This window comes from Triturus cristatus, chromosome 10, assembly GCF_964204655.1.
Source record: "Triturus cristatus chromosome 10, aTriCri1.1, whole genome shotgun sequence".
In the NCBI taxonomy this organism is placed as follows: domain Eukaryota; kingdom Metazoa; phylum Chordata; class Amphibia; order Caudata; family Salamandridae; genus Triturus; species Triturus cristatus.
In genome coordinates this window covers 766,006,415-766,028,171 of record NC_140593.1, presented here as the reverse complement: position 1 = coordinate 766,028,171, position 21,757 = coordinate 766,006,415, and the positions used below count along the sequence as shown (strand labels likewise).

Below are 21,757 nucleotides of genomic sequence, written 5' to 3'. Positions count from 1 at the left end.
TGTAGACTTTCATAGTGATGGGTTCATAGAGACTAGTTTTCCTCTCATTGTCATTCTCAAGTTCCTGAATTTCTTCTAGAACCTTTAATATTATTCTCAATATACATGGAGCACAGCTTACAAAAATGTTCTGCTTTCCATTTAACTTCCCTCCTATTATTGGTAGGGAAACATTTCTCCATCCAATATATAATTGTTCATTACATATATAAATTTGATCAATCTACAGTAAACTGTAGATATGAAATCATTGTAGTCACTTTCAGCCATAGCTCCATTTCCAGGTCTACAACTGTATCCTAAACTTAAACACTGACTAAAATATCATCGATTAGGCTTGTCCATTTACTTCTTTAGAGGGTCTTTTTTGCAGGGGCTATAGTGGAAAGGATAGACCACAAATAGGCAACATTTACAAATAGCTCATTCCCAGGATATTATTTCTACCCCACGTCAGATCCGGATGGGAGATCCTGTTCTACCAGTTCACCGTCTATCAAATCTCTAAAAGGGGACATATTAAGTCACCATATGCTAATATAAAGTGCCAGGTGGGGTTTTGAGTGCTGTTTCTTGCCAATAAAATGATGCATCCTCTGAAGGCCCTTTTCTATTTACTCTAATACGTAGAATGTTCAAAGACCTATATGCCGCTGCAAGTTGCTGTACGCTTAACAATCTTGCATGAAGACCAAGTGGGCTAGTCCACTCAGTGGCCAACAAATACTTTAATTGGAGTGCAAGGAAGTCGAAAGTTGCAAACCCATCCATAGGGACCTCTCTGGTTTCCTGTGCTTCCTCAAAGCAACAAACATCGTGCTTCTTGATGAAGTGCTGCCAGTCAGGATCTTCATTTTTAAACCCCAAGCGGGCAACATTCGACCTAAGAACACACATGGAATTTGAAATTAAGCTCCAGCTTTTACCCTGCATCGAGGGACTAGCTCCAACTTACCTCTGTTGAGACTGCTTTCTGCATTGCATGCTAAATATTCCGCCGCAGTGGCAGAGCCCCTTGTTGGCCCAGTTAGGGCTGCATGTAACTAGGCCCAGGAATTCTCTGGTGGCTGGGACACACAGTCCACATCTATAACCTTCTTATATGTTCGAGGCATGTGGGCTGCTGAATTCATATCTGTCCATAGATCGCCGCCTAGTGTTGGGTCCGGATGTTTGCACGTTGTTGTCCTGGAAGAGTCTTCGAAGTATCCTGAGATAGGTGACTCCTCCCCTGGACCACAGTGCGCATAGGCATCCTCTCCATCCTCAGATTGTTTTTTTCCGCCATTGGGTTCGGATGTGCTTATCATGACTCAAGTTAGGAAAATTTAGTTTCAGGCAAAAAGGCCTTTAGTTTTCGTCGGTACTGTTCCCGATCGGTATCGACCGCTTACTTGCTAGTTTAGCAACCTTATCAACCTTTTTCGGATCCGTTTAATACGCCCATCGACCTTACATCGACGATGGAATCGAGGACCCCATTCAAGCGGTGTCCTGTTTGCCACGCAAAATATCCACATATCGACGTCCACCCGGTGTGCAACAAATGCCTCTCTCCGGATCACGACGAATCGAAATGTATGGCCTGTGCCCGATTCAGATCCAAGAAGACTCTCCGGAATCGACGAGCAGCGAGATTAGAAGCGCAGCAATCGGCACCGGCCCCGACCAACATCTTCAGCACCGAGGACGAAGATGTTGAAAGCGTGGAAAACATAAACTCCAGCCCCGCTTCCGAACACGATTCCCGATCGGAAGACGCAGATGAAGAGCTTTTTCACAGGGAAGAAGCCGACGATGAGGTAGGGGACTACGATGAGGCCTTCGGGGCCGAAGAAGAAAGCCCTGGTGAAGAGCAGGGCCTACCCGTCCAAATGGAGGCTATTAAAGTGCGTCAGTCTACGGCTCCGGTCGAGGGATCGCCTTCGGGCCTTACCCGAGATCAATCCCGCAGTTCTTCGGCCCCGCCCTCCGGCCCGGCCTCGAACATCCAGCGAGAGCCATTATTACCGAAAAAGACTGGTTTCCCTTCAACGAAACCGAAACCAATCGTCGCACCGGTTCAACAGAAACCGAAAGTGAAACTGGCACTGGTCTGCTCGAAGACCTCCACTCCTTCGACGCCAGCCAAAACCATCCGCTCCGAACGCACCAAAAGGGATTTCGGCGCCGAACTCGCTGCAGCGGATGTCGGCACCGATCCAAAAAGGAAGGCCATCCGTACCACCAAAGCGCCTCGGCCCCCGGCACCGAAGCAATCGGCCCCGACCACCAAGGTTAAAATGGCCGCTCCATCGGAATCCACTTCGAAGGCAGCGACTATGGTCCAGTCATCGACGCCGTCGACCGCTACTACCTCTCCTCGACTCGATGACCCTGTGGCTCCGAAGAAGTCCACACCTACCTCTACAGAACCACTCGGCACCAAAGAACCTTCGGCGTTCTCGGTGCGACAAGTTGTAGCGTCCTTGCAACATATCAGAGAACAGGCAGCCCTCCAGTCCACGTCGGGCTCCGAGCCGAAAAAGGCTCCAAAGGCACCTTCGGCACCAACCAACATCACTTTTGGTTTGCCGCCGTCCACAGCGCCAAAACTATTCGAGATCCGAACACGTGTCACCCAGACAAGGTCCCCATCTACTGGACACTCTCCTACTGGGCCTTCACCGTCCCAATTCATCGACGCCGACACCGGCAGGCTCATGCTCCGAAAGCGGAAGGTCACTTCCGACCAGGCTTTGGACTCTTACAGAATCCCTCTAAAGCAAAAACTGCCAGCAGAATCGGAACCAGTTCTATATGAACGCCTCCACACCTCCTATCCAGATCCCCAGTCCTTTTCTCCGACGCCCTCCGACACGGACGCAATGGAGGATTACATGGGTGATGACACCACCTACCCCAGGGATATAGATCCTGAGGAGCAGCAGGACCCAGATCAAGCTTGGGATGACCCTGCAGAACCGGGTGCCGCTACAGATACCCAGGACACGCAGCTTTATGGCGCCAAAACATCTCCCACAGAGGACACTGCTGCCTTCAATGCCCTCATTGAACGTGCCGCAGCCAATCATGGAGTGCAACTCCACTCGGACACAATTAAAGACGATTTCTTAGTGGACACTTTCGCCTCCTCAGAGAGGACTGTAAAGACTCTGCCCATGTTAAAAGGTGTCTTCAAGCCAGCAAAGGACATTTTCAAGGAAACAACCAGGGCACGGGTGATAAACCCCAGGATCGAGAAAAAATACAAGCCTGCGCCCGGGGACCCTATGTACATTAGAGGCCAGTTACCTCTGGACTCCATCGTGGTGGCTAACGCTCGCAAACGAGCGCACTCGCAAACAACTGGTGATGCTCCTCCCCCGGACAAGGAGTCCAAGGTGCTGGAGACCTCCGGCAAAAGGATTGCAGCCCAGGCAGCAAACATCTGGTGCATTGCCAATACACAGGCGCTCCTGGCTCGCTACGATCGCTCACACTATGACACGTTGGAGTCCCTACTCCAACATCTACCAGACGAGTACAAAGAGGCAGCGGAGCTCCTCATCAGAGAGGGACAACTTCTCACAAACGCATCCATTAAGTGTGCACTGGATGCCGCCGACACAGCTGCGAGGGCAATAAACACCAGCGTCATGCTACGACGACACGCTTGGTTAAGAATCTCCGGATTCAAACCTGAGGTTCAAAATAACATCCTCAATCAGCCTGTCAACCCCGACTACTTATTCGGACCAGAAGTTGACACCACCCTAGAAAAGATCAAAAAGGACACAGACACTGCAAAGTCAATGGGGGCTCTGCAAACGCAGACATTTCGTAGTGGCTCCTTTCGTCGCCCCGGAAATAGGGGAGCGGCCAGAGGACAGGGGTCACAGCAAACATACAATAAAGGGGGCACACAGAGTACCTACGATAAAAACACCAGAGGTGGATATCGTGGCTCCAGCACCAAGGGCAGAGGACGCGGTTACGGCAACACCAGGTCCTCACCCAAGAACAAACAGTGACGCCCTCTCCCTTCCCCCCGACCACATAACACCTGTCGGGGGAAGACTCCAGCGGTTCCTGTCCACGTGGAATACCATCACCACGGACAGGTGGGTCAGGGATGTTATCCAACACGGTTACTGTCTCGAATTAACCTCCACTCCACCCACAATACCGCCAAAGCACCGTCATATGTCCTCAGAGCACTTAGCATTATTGCAGCAGGAAGTGCTAAGTATGCTGCAAAAAGGTGCAATAGAGGTCGTGCCCGTCCACCAGCAAGGGACAGGGGTGTACTCTCTGTACTTCTTAATACCAAAGAAGGACGGGTCACTCAGACCTATACTAGACCTGAGACCCCTCAACCACTACATTCTCTCAGAGCATTTCCATATGCTCACCCTACAGCAGGTTCTCCCGCTGCTCAGACAGGGAGACTTCCTAGCCACACTAGACCTCAAAGATGCGTACTTCCACATACCCATACACCCATCACACAGAAAATATCTCAGGTTCACTATTCAGGGGCAGCACTACCAATTCAAAGTCCTCCCCTTCGGTGGGACAACAGCACCCAGAGTTTTCACTAAGTGCCTAGCTACAGTGGCTGCACATCTACGGAGACAACACATTCACGTCTACCCTTACCTGGACGACTGGCTTGTTCAGGCAAAGTCAGCCCAACAATGTGCCAGCCACATGTCCCTCACCATTCACCTTCTTCACAGTCTGGGATTCTCACTAACCTACCCAAAATCACATCTCCAACCCGCACACGTACAACAGTACCTAGGTGCGACCATAGACACTCTGGCAGCCACAGCTCAGCCAAATTTAGTGAGGATCAACAGTATGCAAATGCTGATCTCAAAGTTCAAACCTCAACACTCCCTTCCTGTGCGAGTGTTCATGCAGCTGATAGGCATGATGGCCTCCTGCATTTTCATAGTCCCGCACGCGAGACTACATATGCGCCCGCTTCAGGAGTGCTTGGCACGTCAATGGAATCAGGCTCACGGGCAATTAAAAGTCCTAGTGTTGGTGAGCGGTCGGGCATACAACTCTCTGCATTGGTGGAATCCACAAAACCTTTGCAAGGGCCGACCGTTCCAAGAGCCTGTTCCACAAATAATACTGACGGCGGACGCGTCTCTCCAGGGATGGGGAGCTCATGTACTCAATTACACAGTGCAGGGACTATGGACAATACAACAAAAGAAGATGCACATCAACCTTCTAGAACTGATGGCAATCTTCCTGGCAATGAAAGCATTCAAGGTACACTTGTGCAACAAAGTCGTGTTGATCCGGACGGACAACATGACTGCCATGTACTACATACAGAAGCAGGGAGGAACACACTCTCCACAGTTGTCTCATCTGGCTCAGAGCATGTGGAAGTGGGCCATTCAGAGGAACATATTCCTCATGGCGGAACACCTCCCCGGCAAGGACAACCAGATGGCGGATCTGCTCAGCAGACACAGCCACCAGATGCACGAGTGGGAGCTACACCCGTCAGTACTCCAACCGTACTTCCAACAGTGGGGTCATCCAGAGATAGACCTATTCGCCACAAACGAAAACGCAAAATGCCAAAGCTTTGCCGCCAGGTTCCCACATCCACAGTCGCAGGGCAATGCGATATGGATGAACTGGTCCGGCAGATTTGCGTACGCTTTTCCCCCAGCGCCATTAATACCGCTGGTGGCACGTAAACTGCGACAGCACTCACTGACACTCATCCTAGTTGCTCCCACATGGGCGCGCCAGCCATGGTACACCACCTTTCTAGAACTTTCCGTGGTGCCGCATCAAAGGCTGCGGATCAAACCTGCACTCTTAACGCAGAACCATGGCGAAATTCAGCACCCAGATCCGCAACAGCTGAACCTGGCAATCTGGCTCCTGAAGTCTTAGAGTTTGGCTACCTAAACCTGCCACCTGACTGTATGGAGATCATTAAGGAGGCCAGGAGACCCACTACCAGAGCTTGCTATGCTGCTAAATGGAAGAGGTTTGTCATTTACTGCACCAATAATGACATTAACCCGCTAGACGCATCCATTCAAAACATAATCTGTTACCTCTTACACCTATACCGATGCAATCTGGCATACACCTCAATCCGTATCCATTTAACCGCAATAGCAGCCTATCTCCAAAACAGGCAGCACCTCTCTTTATTCAGAGTGCCTGCCATCAAAGCCTTCTTGGAAGGACTTAAACGAGTGATTCCCCCAAGACACCCACCAGCACCGGTGTGGAACCTCAACTTGGTCCTCACCAGACTGATGGGTCCACCCTTCGAACCTCTCCACTCATGTGAGATTCAATTCCTCACCTGGAAAGTAGCTTTCCTAGTAGCAATCACCTCGTTAAGAAGAGTTAGTGAACTCCAGGCACTAACCATTCAAGAGCCATTCATACAGGTTCACGCAAACAGGGTCGTACTACGTACCAACCCCAAATTCATGCCTAAAGTAATATCGCAGTTCCACATGAATCAAACTATTGAACTGCCTGTTTTCTTTCAGAATCCACAAAATGTTGCTGAGAGAATGCTCCATACACTAGATGTAAAAAGGGCCCTCATGTACTATATAGACAGGACTAAAGACTTTAGGAAGACGAAACAACTTTTCGTTGCCTTTTCTCCACAACACAAAGGCAACGCCATCTCCAAAGCAGGTATAGCCAGATGGATCGTTAAATGTATTCAAATTTGCTATCAAAAGGCTAAACGCACATTAACGATTCCCCCACGAGCCCACTCAACACGTGAGTTAGGGGCATCAATGGCTTTCCTGGGAAACATTCCTTTACAGGATATATGTAGAGCAGCCACATGGTCCACTATACATACATTTACCAAACACTATTGTGTAGATGTACACTCAAAACAGCAGGCAGCTGTAGGACAGGCTGTTCTCAAAACTCTTTTTCAGACCGCTGCAGCTGGCACTGGTGGCCGCCGCTAATAGGAGGTACTGCTATGTATTCTATGCACAGATATGAATTCAGCAGCCCACATGCCTCGAACTGAATATGCTACTTACCAGTATGCATCTGTTCTTGGCATGTAGGGCTGCTGACATTCATATCGCCCATCTTCCTCCCCGGCGCCTGTAGCAGCTGCAGCTCTCAGAATTACTGTATAGCATGGTCATCACTTTCTGTATCTACTCCATCACTGCCACAATGGCGAAAAACAATCTGAGGATGGAGAGGATGCCCATGCGCACTGTGGTCCAGGGGAGGAGTCACCTATCTCAGGATACTTCGAAGACTCTTCCAGGACAACAACGTGCAAACATCCGGACCCAACACTAGGCGGCGATCTATGCACAGATATGAATGTCAGCAGCCCTACATGCCAAGAACAGATGCATACTGGTAAGTAGCATATTCAATTTTATTTACCATTCTTGTACCATCTAGTCTTCTGCAATTAGCTTTTCGATATTCTTTATGCTATGAGATAGCACAAAGCTTCTCGTGGGTGGAAAAGGTGAGACATTCTTTGCTCTGGGTGGCATTTCCTGACTCTGTTCCAGGAGGATGACCACTAACCACTGGGAAATAGTGAATGACTTATACAGCCATAATTCATAGGCAGTTAATGTCCAAAACTGCCCTCTGTTTATCACAAGCTGTAAATTAAGCATGCTGTAGCAAACCAGCCACAATCCCAGTCGATATTCTACTGAACTTCCACTTGCTTAATATTATTTTAAGCAGTCATAAACCAGGAATCGATTCAAAGATGTGAAGTAAGCCGGGATCTATTATGTCTAAATGCTTGCTATCCAGATGCTTGAGTTCCTAAATTCCAAGGCAGGCATTTTGTATCTACAGAAGTCACACAGTTTGGTTCTTTAAATGCATCTGTCAGTAGATTCAGTTTGATGATGGTATTGGTGACCTGCAGTCTGTCGGGTCAAGTACTGCCACTTGCTGTTCAATAGACATTGGATCTGGACTCTCGCATGCCTTTATATCTGTGGGAGTGGTTCTATGATGTACTCTTCACTTGTTCCCTTTTCTGTTACTTTTGGCAGAACCTTGCCTATCTGTGGTGGGTTTTTTCAGCTGAGGAAAATTTGGATAGACATGCACTTGGTTCAGTCCCTGTCAACCTGGACTGCCTATCGGGAACATCAGCTAACACAAGCAGTCGTCGTCTCCGTGAACAACTTCTTTAGAGAGTAGACAACATCTGGAAACCTAGAACGTCCCTGGATATTTTTCATGTATTTGAAGTAGTACCTCCTGCGTTTGGTTGTCTTCTTTTCAGCAAGTATATTCTCCCACCACTGCCCCTTTCTGAAGGGTGAGAGGCTCCTTGGCATTGCCACTCATGAGTAAGTGCTCCAAAGCCACCATTTTTCAATTGTCTGCAGCTGTTTGAGGTTTGTGGTCCATTTTAGTTATGGTCAAGGTTAACCCCTAGAGAATCATGCATACGCCTGTTTGTGTAGCTGTATGTAGAGATGCGTTTTTTCCTTACTGGTACGGCGTATCTCTGAGAAGACTCGGAACTCATGACCAGTGTTAACACAACATCTGCCACAGAGATTGTGGGTATTTGCTACTCACTTTTACAGCAAAAGATGAATCAAAGTGTGTCCTCATGTAACGTAACTGGTGCTATGTAAAGCGCTCTGATATATTCGGGTCAAGTTCGTGCTATATAAAACTCTATAAAATAAAAAAATAAAAGTATCTGCAATGCCTTTGAGACCATCACATAGTAAGTTGAATTGACGAGGGATCATGCACTAGAGGGCTAGCCGAATGGTTCAAACTGGCACAAGGTCCAATCTAAAACTAGTATGTTCTCGCTCTCTAGTTTTATGGGCCATTTTGTAGTTCTTGCACGATAGCTGAAGCCTGCTATGTAGATCCATACTTTCCACTTCCCGGCGGAGTGTATAAGTTACAAAAAATGTCAGGGCATCTCCCCAGAGCAGTGCAGCCTCTCTGATGCCTCCTCGCCACCAATCCAAAGATTCGATTTAATAAAACCTCTGCTGCAGATTACCCACTGCTTTCCATCTGGCACAGGCCCAGTTTCCATCAGACAAGGGGTCGGGTCAATAGCTCACTGAAATTATATACAAAAAAATGTGTTGGTTGATGTTATTCCTGCTGGCAAGGCAGCGCGACCTTGTGTGGGCGTGGCCATTATATTATTGTACACTCTTACTGTGTGTGGGTATTAATGTGAGCACAAAACTTTTGAACTGTCGTTCTTCAAAAGATGACTTTTTTGGCCTATGTACATCACTTGTGCACACAAATTGTTATGTACAGCACTTAATAACACTTCGGTGCGGTCACCAGAACACTAGTCACCACGCACGTTTTAAGAATAATTTTCGTATTGTTAATATTATTGTTATGATCACTACCTTTTAAAATGTGTTATTGTCTCATGGTCTGCTGCATAAATGCATTTTACTGGAACAAGGAAACATCTTTTGAGTTTAGGCCCAGTTCTGGCAAGCCTGTGAAGAATAGTTTCAGCTGTTAAAGTATGGTTAAACACCAGATCATATTTTTGCTACCTCTAAATACTAATTTGCCTTCAAAAGTGAACCACTGTTACGCCTATGTGACATCTTCTTTTTCTCACATACTCCTCACAGGCACCAGTGTCTTTGTTTTAAACAGTAGCTGAGAGAGAACATTACCGTTTCATGACCAGAAAATAAATATAAACAAGATGAAGAATATTCGAGGTTTAAAATGTTTTTTCTGTCTTTTGTTCGATTATTTGTTTCTGCGTCTTTTAGTAAACATGGCAGAAACGTTTTTAGTACAAAATCATTTTATAAAACGTAACTATTAATGCAGTCACTGTTTTTCAAATTGCGTTTTGAAGCCAAATGTGTTCCAAGTATTCATGAAAATCCATACTCGGTATTAATAATGCATATGAACCGGTATCTTTTCTCTAGATGGGAAAAAGGAATTGGTACTGGAAAGCAACCCAAAATGGGAAGCCCTGACCGAAGTGCTGAAAGAAATTGAAATTGAGAACAAAAACAGCGAAGCTCTTGGTGGTCCAGGTGAGGATGTGGTCACCGGTAGAAGCTTTATTGTCCCCAGGTAGATGTTTGATTGCCACCTTTTCTCGTCACACTCTGAAGACTTGCATATTTGTGTCAGTATAAACTGCGCCACTGTCTTTTCAGGATTGCAAGGTGGGTCTTGCCCGAAGAGCCGTTTGGTTATTACAACACGCTAATCAATTCTGAAAGAACAGAGAACCTTTTACAGAGAGGCCAGCGTACACAAATTAGTGTATTTTTCAGTGTTCTCCTCAGGTATTCTGCCCCCTGGAGCATCTGCGTTCTCTTCGTTTGATTGCTTTCATAAAGCACACCTTGTTCTGTAGGCGTCTCTGGGCGGGAACACAGTTGCCATTCATGGCGGTTCCAAACCTTTGACAAGTCTTTCTTTGTGAAGACGAGACCTGCTGAAGAATCAAAATGTTATCTGTCTAAATGATTTGGCTGTGTCCTACAAGCTCGTATCCTTTTCAGAGACGTGAAAAATGTGTTTTCTACTTTTCCTACTAGTGGAGCTGACTGGGCGGATGTGAGATGCACTGTGGGCATTGACTTAGCACTAATATCCTCAATTCCAAAGTAGTTTAACCAACACAGTATATTAAGTGGGACACTGTTAACACTGCAGTCCAGGCATTGACACACAATGTGAGTGTGTTCACTATTACAGCTAACACCAGAGGTATCAATGTAGGGCTAGGCTAAGGTTAGAGTTTCACGTTTCCAAGTTAAATAAATGTGAACATAAGGAACCTAGATGGAAATCATTTACATAGTGAGTAACTGAGACATGTGACCTGCATCTGACCCACCTAGACCTGGACTAAAGTTACCCTCCCTGGCTTTCATTTAAAGAGAACTTTGTTTCCTCAAACGAAGGTTCATAGTGTGAGGTGCCCTGCTCGTGGGGTTGTTTGCCACAGGATTGGGTTCGAGGTTAAAGACTGCAGATGTTGAATGTTGAGAAGTAACTTTAATGTAAATCCAGGACATTATGGGAGAGGTGTTATTCTAGTGACCAAGATGGAAAGTGTTATTGGAGGTTGATTTCAGAGGATCACAGCAACGTAGTTGGTACATTACCCGTCCTTGTTTAGGGTTATGGCTTTGTCTCTGTTTTTTTAATCTAGACTGTCCTTCAATGTGGTCACAGATTTCCGTCTGTCGGGTGTGTTTGTTTGTGTAGTTTTAATAGAGATTTGTTAAATGTCTAGCAATGGCTGGAGATGGTTACTGTTAAGAGCTTTTAAGGGTTCTATATTCGTGAATGGGTGTGCTGAAGGACCTTTCGTTGAGACGAGGCTTTCTTTTTTGTTTTCTGACCAATGCACATTGTTTTCTAAACCACACCACTTGCCAGGTAAATAGGTCGCGAAGTCTTGAAGGAGTGGAATGGTTAAGGTGACATCATTTAAATGGTTTTGTGATATAAGTTTCAATGGTGCAGGAGTGCTGTTTAGCTGACAACTCTTTGACAACTGTGCTTTGTGTGCAAGAGGGTATCTGGAGTCTGATTAGCCGTGATTTTCTTTTTAGCTTGTCACATTTTGTGAAATATGTTCTTCCAGGTGCTGAATCATGAAGAAAAATTGTTTCAGAAAAGATTTCATGTGACAAACAATTTAATTGTAGTTCAGAGCAAAGTTAATATCCCTACGTCTCAATTGATTTCCAGATGTTCTCAGTTTTATTCATGGTTCCATTTTCGTGGCACTTATCTGTCAAGCAGCTTTGTTTGTTGGTGTTGCGTTTACTCTCCAAAGCTTTGATTTTCCTTATTGCTCCCTTTCTTGTATGTTTAGTGGCATCTGCGACCGCCTTCACTAACATTTGATTTTTGTTGATTGGTGTACTTGATATTTTTACAAGACCGTTTGTAGTGGAACCGTTTAACTAATATTATTCTTTAATAATTATTGTTTTGTTACATGCCTGTTTACATTGATAAAAATATATGTTTTTAAAAATGTGTTGCCTCTGTGGTGTTGCGTCGTGGTCTAAGAGTAGTACCGATCAAAGTGTACGCTTTGGTATGATCACATGGCAGGACCTAATTATGAAGAGCAGGCTGGTACGGGCAACTTGATTCTAATCATTCTAGGGTAAACTGTCTGCTATTAGTCCTTAGCAGTCAAACAGCTGTCCATCTAGCCTTGAGTTGCCAGCATGTGATTCAGCCATCAAGGTCCTGACCGATCAGTTCAAGGAATCCAGATTTTCAGAACTGCCTACAGTACCCTATTATTTGTGTGTATTAGTGGTTTTCTCTTGCAGCCTGTTGCTAGAGTACTGCAGGCGAACATGTGTTTATCCCACCCCCGTCAAGCTACTTTAATCTCTGGGTTGGCTGATTTATTCACGTATGCTGTGACTTTGCTCAAGCTCTGGGCAACGATGTGAAAGCTATAAATGTTGCCTGCTTCAAGAACAAGCATTGGGAGAGTCAATAGGTCTGGCTTTCAAAGGAAAGTTGCAAAAATAGCTAGAACAGATATCCTAGAACCAGCTTGCACCAAACTCGTATTAACAGGCCTTTTTCAATCGCATGGTGCATCCTATAACCAACATAACGCGGATACACCAAGAAGAAAAAGCTGTGATCCACGTCTATTATATCACACTAGGTTCAACTTTCTTCAAGAATTCCATTAAAAAGGAAACATGCCTGTTCTATTTTTAAAATTGGTTATTCTTTATTATTCTAAAAGTTACCACCAATTATGGGTATTATGCCAGAAATGCATTGGGTTCTATGCATGGCTTTGTGGACACACAGTGTTGAGAGAAAAAAATACAAGCTTTTTTCAACTACAGTTACAAGTGTGGTGTCAACATTTGTAATTTATTCTTAATTTGTACAATCGCCTGGATTAAAAAAACAACTGTTAATTTGAGTTTGGCCTTGGATTTAAGATTGACTACTTTTGAACACTGGAAGCCTTGGAGCACGGCTGTGCATGCTGGTTCTAGGATATTTGTTCTAGCTATTTTTGCATCATTCATTTCAGGATTGGGGCAGAGCTCCCTTACAGCGTTGCTGGCAAAGTTTTATTTAATGTTAAACATTATGTATATTGTTTGAATATTAAATAACAGAGTGCATTACGACCACATTTTTGCATTTTAAATGAAAGTGCCTCCTCAGTCAATGATGGGTTTAGGCCTTCAATAAGTCACATACTCAGGCGTCGAGTCATCCACCCACTGTCTCATTCTTACATTCATCCACTTACACAACCCCAATAAACTCGTACACAAATTCAACAACGTATGCAAGGGAAATTAAAAGAATATAAGTAGAAAAACGAAACATGCTTCCATCTAAACATGGCAGACATGTGCTTGCGATAAAAAATACAATTAAACATAGCAACGGGTGGCCGTCTTGCAATGAAATTGCACATGGGGTTTTGTTGTTTTAAAATTTCAGCATGGCTGCAAAGTTTAAAACCAATGTGTTGCCCATCCTGGAGTGGTAAAACCGTGGACAAAACCACTGCATCACAGTGACCTGGTCTGGAAGCTTTGTCCTGGTGGGATGTGGTGCATTGCAGATCAAATGGATGGCAAGCAAGCAGCTTTGCCTGGGAAGCTGTGGAATCTTCTAAAATAATGGAAACAAAGACAGGAGTAGAAAATAAATGAGCTGACTAAATCGAAAATGGGAGGGCTGGCCCATCTCTTCTGGCACTGAAGCACACTTATTTTCAGGTGGATGAGCAAGTGAAAAATGCCATTACTCATAGGTCAATGGAGTAATGGCGCCAGAGTAGCTAGCCCATTTCTCCATGCTGAATGTTATCTTGGATGCAAGTGGAGTGCTTCAGCCTGTGACTCTATTGCATTGGCTATATTGACCTGTGAGTTGCAGCATTTTTTTGATCCAATTTCTTTCCTTCGCATTATTTTATTTTGTGATGTGATATATATCTATATATCTCTATATATCCATCTCAAACGCCCTGAAGCATCGATGGAGCACTTGACCGCGCTTCTGACCTCGCGGTCCTGTATCACCTCGTTGCATCCTGCTCCTCTGTTGCTATAACAGTCTTTTCAAGTGCCGACGCGTTTCGAGGCATCCCACGCCTCTTCTTCCTGGGCAAAACATCAAGCATTGACTGCTCACCTCGTATTCATTTTCAACCTTTATGCAAATCGCCTTCAGCCTTCAGTGGGTGGGACTTAGTGCAATGTTCATTGAGGCATCTTGTGAGTTGTAGTCCCTCAAGGTAAGTTTAGTGACATCCTAAGTAGGTTCAATGCCTTGAATATTGATGCAGGGCTATTGTTAGTGAGATAGATAGATATATATATATATATCTATATCTATATATATATATATCTATATATATATATATATCTATATATATATTCACTTAAAAAACCATAGGTTTCACACAGGTTATAGTTAGGTGGATATTTCACTCGTAAAAAAACAATGAAATTCCCCCGTTATAGTTAGTTCAGATAACTATAACTCGCGCGACCGCCACTCTATCACAAGGATGATGTCATCAGTGATGCCACTGACCATGTCATGAGTGATGTAACGTCATGAGCAGTGGATTGCGGGCGCGCGAGTTATAGTTATCTGAACTAACCTAACTATAACATGTGTGAAACCTATGGTTTTTTAAGTGAATTTGCAAGGTTTTTTAAATGCTAAGTTATGTATGTATTATTATATATTTTTTATTAAAGTTTTTCACCGTGCGCGCACCCCGCGATTTAAAAAAAAAAAAAAAAAGTTTTTTTCACCCTTCAGGGTCCTTCAGGGACCCCCTGACAAAGGCTAGGGGGTCAGGAACTCTCTACCCTGCCCCCTTTTCACGTTCGCCACCTCTTTTTCAGTGTCGCACCCAAAACAAACAAAATAGCGGCCGACACTTCCTGATTTCGACCGATTCGAACGTTGACTGACATGTAACCACCAATCAGAATTACGCTCGCGCACGGTGCGCGCACGGTGCGCGGCTATAGATATTTATGTACTATTAACTGCATATTTCTCAGGAACTACTGTACAGATTGACTCCATATATGCAAAAGGCACATGCCTGACCTGAGGACTACCTCTCTGTCAAATTTCAAGTAATTCTGTTCAGCCGTTCGGGCTGTACCTTCGACTAAAGGTCCTATGGGAAAATGCATGGAGAAAACGCGTTTTGGGACCCCCCTTTTTTCTCGGCCCCAGCTTGACGAATCACCCCGAGACTTTCAGGGTAGGAGCTGAGCGGAGCGCCCCATTAGTTTTGAAAATTTCGCGAGGGTTCATCAACCGGCGCCAAAGTTATTCAAAATAGAATTTTGAGATTTCCTATGGAAACTCAGTCCTAACTATAACTATCTACTGGCGACCGCCAGTAGATAATATATATAATGAGGCCTAGTGCATTCGTTGTTAAAAGTATAAAAACAGAGCTGATCTATGGCATCTGGCTTAACCTTTCCTAACAAGCCGATCATTCCTATAGCTTTCATCCTGGGGATGTCAAACTTACTGTATTTTTTATTAACATTTTCAATTCCAACAATATCTGCAATACCATATGGTTTCGTTGTTACATACATCACATCCACAATCTGTCGCCATACCTTGAACAGCAAGGACTTGTTCGAAAACATATCAGGTTTTTGCTCAACTGCCTCTTTGCCCACACTAATACCAGATATATTAATATCTCCCTCATACACCTCAGCTAATCGGAGTCGTCTGAGAGTGATTCTTCCAGTGGGGATCACAAATGTTTCCCCGATATTCACTCCATTTCCCCCAGACCCGTGTCCATTTTTTGGGGCATCTTCTATGGATGTATACTGATTTTTCAGTTACCATTAATTCGTCCATACCACGACACCATCCACTTAGTGTGGGAGTCTGCCTGGCTCCCCATAGTTGTGCTATATTTCTTTTCGCTAAAGCCATACCAAGCGCTACCCAGGTTTGTGTTGCATGATTGAGATCTGTAGGTTCCCAGATGTTGAGTATGCATCTCTTCGGCTCCGGCGCCACCGTTATACCTGTGACCTGCAAGATTGTGCGCATGATTGCTTTAAATAGTGCGGATACAGTGGAAAAACCCTGCGTCTACCCGGGATGCGTGAAGCATAGGTCATCAGTATTGGTGAATGGTCCGATATTCACCTAGGCAGGTTTGTTATGTCTATTATCCTTTCCATCCCTATCGCCAGCGTAAATATATAATCTATTCTTGACACGCTGTTATGGGCTCCTGAATGGAAGGTATATTGATGCTCGTGTGGGTGTCTGGCCCTCCAAACATCTGTTAGCCCAAGTGCGGTAACAAAATCCTTCAGCTTGGGATTGGAACTGCTAGGCCCTTTAGGGGGTCGTCTGTCTATGGATGCATCAATGATTGCGTTGAAATCTCCCCCTATAATAAATTCTACTTGCGGGCGTGAGAGCAAGAATTTGCCTAGGTCTGGGAGAGTGGAATTGTGTAAAGCAGGTGGGATATAAACCGATACCAAGTTGTATTGCCTTCCCTCTCATTGGCATGTAACTGCCTTGGTAGTCTGTCCAGGACTTTTGCACTATCAATGGGCATCTTTTCTGTATTAAGACTCCTACTCCCCTTGATCCAGAGGTGAATTTTGAATGTATTGCCATTTTATAACCCCACCTGTCCAGAGCTTTACAAGTGGAGCCTGTCAAGTGTGATTCCTGTATCAGTGCCAACGTTGGTTCCTTCCTTTTTATGTATTGTAGGACCAGACCTCGTTATCTTGTCCCCCAACCCATTCACATTCCCTGACATCACTGTGAGGTGCATGGTGTTCCTGCTCTCATTTATTGCGTGCGGGTTGTCGGTTGCCATTGGTATCCCTTATAGGCTTGGTCCTTGTTACCTTATTATCTTGCATGGAGGCTTTGTTGAGAGTGTATGCTGTGGGATCAATGTGTGTGATTTTCAGTCGTTTGGTATGCATTTGAACCTTTTGAAACAACAACCCCTGTGAATGATACCTATTCCCCACCCACCTTCCTGCGTCCCTGCCCGGCGGATTCCAAACTACCCACCACCCCAACTGAGATGAGTGCTTAGTCCCCATAACTTTGTACTTGCGTGCCGGGGGGGGAACCATTTGCAACTAGTCACGGTCCCTCCCTCAGTAGTGTAGTATTTCCACGGCTGTATATATGTCTCATTCCGTGACATCGTCACCGTCGTCTAACAGCCTCTGCAAGTTCGGCACCACCCTATGACGCTGTGGAGCGGTTATCTCAGTTCTCATCTGGATTAGGCGGTCTTTACTTATATTTCAGGGCCGTCCCTTGGGGGTCCAATCCTGGCTTCAGTACTTCTGCCTATGCGATCCGTGCTTAATTTGAGTCTTCCTGTATGTTTTTATTTAGTATATCACCGGTTGCACCCTTTCCTGACGAGTCTGATTCCGCTGATCTTTCTACGGATTGTCCACGCCTCTGTGCTGATCCCCGGTTTCCCTTGGCCTTGCGCCATCCCTCCAGCCAATCTGTAGCTTCCTCCGGCGATGTAAAGAACCAAGTCTTTCCCTCTGCCTCTATTCTCAGTTTTGCGGGGAAGAGCATTGCTTATTTAAGTTCTCTCTTCCTGAGCTCTTTCTTTACCTCCAGGAAGTCACACCGTTGCTTTGTTACTAGCGCTGTGTAGTCCGGGTATATCTCTACTTTGCTATTATCTACTTGTATAGGGGGCGCTATGCGCGCTGCCTGTAGGATGGTGTCACTGTCACGAAAGTTGAAAATTTGTGCTAGTATAGGCCGTGGTGGGGCTCCCGGCCTGGGCCTCCCACCCGGCACATTGTGTGCACGTTCCACCGAGAAGAAACTTGATAATCCTCGAGGTTGGGGTTTAGTTTTAACAAGGTCCTCTACAAACAGGTCCAGCGCCGGACCGCGTATACTCTCTGGCACTCCCACTAGGCATAGATTATTGCGTCGAGAGCGCCATTCCTGGTCGTCAAGTTTCGCCTCCATTTGTTTCTGAGCTCTTTCCAGAGATCTTACTCGTCTTTGTAGCGTCGCTGTCTCCATGGACAAGGTTGCCGTCGTGGCTTCCACCTCTTCCAGTCTGCCACTGATTTTAGACACGTCCGCACGCAGCAGTGTAATGTCCGTAGATATCGTTCCTATCGTCATTTGCATTTGAGTCAGCGTGTGCATTATATATCGCACAGAGTTATTTATTTTGGTTGTTCGGAATGCGCGCCATCCTCACTTCCCCTGTGGGTCTCCGGGGTCCGAGGTCTATCTCCACAGTAGGCATATTTTTCTAATTTTGCTGTTTGTGTCAAGCGTTGGCCTCTTCCTCCCATGGTGTCAGGGCCAGCCGGCAGGTGCAACCGCTGGGCGGCAGGGAAACCGGTAATCGCCACTGCCAGACTGCGTGAGGAGTTTCCACGCACGGCCTTTCGGTTTTCCCTCCTCCCCCCGCCGCCAGCTGTGAAAGGTACAATGTCCGTGAGACACCCACAGAAGGGCTAGTGACTATTTCCGTATCTTATAATACTATGGCAGCCTGGATCTAGCTGCAGTGGGGCTGCATGATCTGTTTTTCCCCTGATTAAGGAAGGTCTCTGGGGACCATTGCGCGGACCGGGATGCTTTCGATGTCTCTATGCCTCCCTTAATTATTCGTCACTCCTTCGCAAGCTGCCCTAAAATTTACGCCGCCCCAGCCACCATCCTTTATTTGGCGCCAAGCACCTCTTTCATATTTTGACTGGACTATCAAATTGTCCTAGGCTAGCATTGTGCCATAGTAGACGCCTGTGTTGCACTGTTTGCAGCACAGACCTGAGCTCCAGGCCATGAATTAAAGGTGGGGGCCGGTAGCGGGGAGCGAGGTCTGTTTGCTGGGCTACCTTCTCATGTGCAGGCTTGCATCATCATTATTCCAATATATATGCTGCTCCCGTGGTCCTTCCCTCATCGGTTGTAGTCTGTGCAATCCGATTCCTCGGCCTGTCCTCCCTTAGTTATCGTCTCTGACTTACGCGATGGGCTGGCCGTGTCTCGTTGCTGGGTGTCCTCTCGTGAGTTCCAGTCCTGTCGGAGCACAGACTTGACCCGGGTCCTTGATCCCTCCGTCTTCTGATGCCTCCGTTGGTACTGGGCGTGTAGTAGCGCGCTTCGAGCCCTTTGGTAGAAGCTCCGCCGCTACTTTTCCATCCACTGCTCCCGCTTCTTCTGACTGTGTTTGTCTTCACCCCTGGCCTCCTCTACGCGTGCAGCACTCTTTTACGGGAGTCCTCGGCCGCGGATCTTGTGTGCAGGCCGCGATCGCGTCTTCGGCACTGTGGGTCTCCCGGTTGATACAATGGCCCCAGATTCACGTCGATTCCTGCTGTGGCCTTCTGGCAGCCGATTCTTGATTTTAAATGTGCCGTGTTGGCGGATTCATGCCAGGATTATCGGGAGAGACGCTGGTTGCCGCCGAGCTCTCCTAGGTTGCAGCCATCGCTGTTGGCTGCAAGCCACGCCCCCCCAAACAACTTACTGTATTGAGCTTACTCTTTCATACATGGCAACCAGAGAAGGACGAAGACCAAAATAATATATGTATTTAGGAGAGGTTGTTTAATTGCATGACCGTCCATTTGTTTGACCTTCAAGGTCAAACACAATAGCCTTGCTTGATAAAGAGGCTGGATGAAGCAGATGGATAAATAAATGATCACAGTTGTTTGAAGGGTAAGCACTTTTTTGTGGCAGCTTATCGCTTGACAAATCAAAACCTTTACTCTGATGAAACATCTGGGCTGAGCCACAGTCCCTTTCTGTAGTACTCCAGAAAGGTCTCTTTTGTTCATTACATAATGTGTCACAAACTGCATTATGAAGCCAGACTTAAAAGGGAGAGTGTGTTCCACCTCAGCAAGCATAGGCAGATTAGATCTGATACCTGTACCAGGCAGGTGACTGGTACTGTCAAGAAGATTTTGAAGGAACCCATGCCAAAGATGAGATTTTTAGATATTATTTTTAAATGTGTTACTTATTTTCCCTGTACATGCATAGCCCAAGACCACCTGCTGAGAAATCTAAAAATGTGACTAAATTGTACACTTTTCAGTATAAACTCCTGACGCATCCACTAACTTCATAAATTGGTCAAATTGCCTTGATTGCTGTAGGTGCATCTTTTTGATCTGTGTTTACCTTGAAAAAAATGTGATTATTTAAAACACTTTTATTATTTACTTCGTAAATATCTCTGAAGGTATGTATGCTATAAGCAAGCCAAATATGACAACATAGTAACGATTGTGTGCACAGTTTGTCTATGCCTGCTAAAGTGAACAGTTGTATTCATGAAGCCTTCAGGGTCAATAAAGGAAAATATAACATCAAAGTAACATAAAACTAATGTAGTATAGAAGATGAAAAAAGATAAGAACTTGGTGGGTTGTGGATATGCATTTACGGGTTGCCGTAAAAAAATACTTGATACTTCATTGTGTGTAGTCATTTTAATTCCCTTATTGTGGCTTGTGTGGGCAGTGAGCAGAAGGTCCACGTAATGGTAACCAAATGGTTTATCATGATCTCGTTGCCATGGAAAGGGGTGAGCTTCTTAAGAGTGAGTCGTGCTAACAATCCACCTGCCTAGGGGAAAAAATAGGTCATTTATTAATCAGATTTTTGGGTCATATGGGTTTAAAGCCTCATCATAATTTATCATCAGTATTAGTGTCAATAAGCATTTATTCCAACTTGTCCCAAGCACGTAGCACGTCTGCCTAACCTATTCTCCTCAGTTGATCTATATGCAATATAGGACATTCATTGTCACCTCATTATGGAACCTGCTGTTTCTAGTGTATAGCGTTATGGTGCTATTACTGATTTAGAGTTCATTGGTGTGCATCTTCTAGTAAGCACTAACTTAACATCAATGGATTTACAGGAAATGATGATGGTTGGTGTTTACCGTGTGTAACCAGATATCCAGTAAATAGAAACTGGGCTAACTCAGTTTTCCTGTAGAAATGGGGTACATTGATGCAGAAGAGTGGTGTTGTTTTTCCTTCAGACACCAAGTTTAGCAGTAACAAAAAATTGAAGCATTGTTAGGGATATAATTGTTTAGAAGAGATGTCTAACTTTTGTCTCCTAACAGAGCGAGAGACCTTTTCACAGGGCTACGATGCTTATAGTTCATTTGAGCCAACTACTTAAGTCAGGTGTGCATTCCTTTTTCAGGAGAGCTGCTGATGTGCTTCAGGCTGCCACGTGCCCCAATTGAATTCTTGTTTGTATATTTACCTCAATGGGTTTACACTGATTCTCCACTTATCATTCGTGGGTCGGGTTTGACAGCGCAGCTTTCTGCATGATCTATTGTTGTTCCCAATTCTTTAGAAAATACATAGAGTGCGCTTGAACTCTTCCCAGAGCCATGTTATTATTTGTTGTATGTATCACTGCATCTCCTATGGAGTGCTTGCATTGTAATGCTTAAGGGACTGTTATATTTCAAAAGTATTCTGAATTGTCACTTGTTAAATTATTTATCTGATAGATCTGTTTTACACAGAAAGCAGTCGTTTTTAGTTCTGGCTTGACAGCATAGACCTTATACAATCAACTAGTACAAAAAGAACTTGGGTTCTCTCACATGACGCTGAACAGGAGTACATTTTTTATTTATTTTTAAAACTTTTTTATTGGCATTTTC

The 21,757-nt window shown here is 45.2% G+C and overlaps 1 protein-coding gene across 1 annotated transcript in view; it reads left to right on the top strand.

Moving 5' to 3' along the window:
- Positions 1 to 21,757, top strand: part of ERCC4 (ERCC excision repair 4, endonuclease catalytic subunit) — a 249,999-nt gene that overhangs the window by 127,626 nt on the left and 100,616 nt on the right. The window contains exon 7 of the mRNA XM_085628297.1: positions 9,957 to 10,067. Coding sequence (XP_085484423.1) covers positions 9,957 to 10,067 — 111 coding nt within the window. The remainder of the gene's footprint in view (positions 1 to 9,956; positions 10,068 to 21,757) is intronic.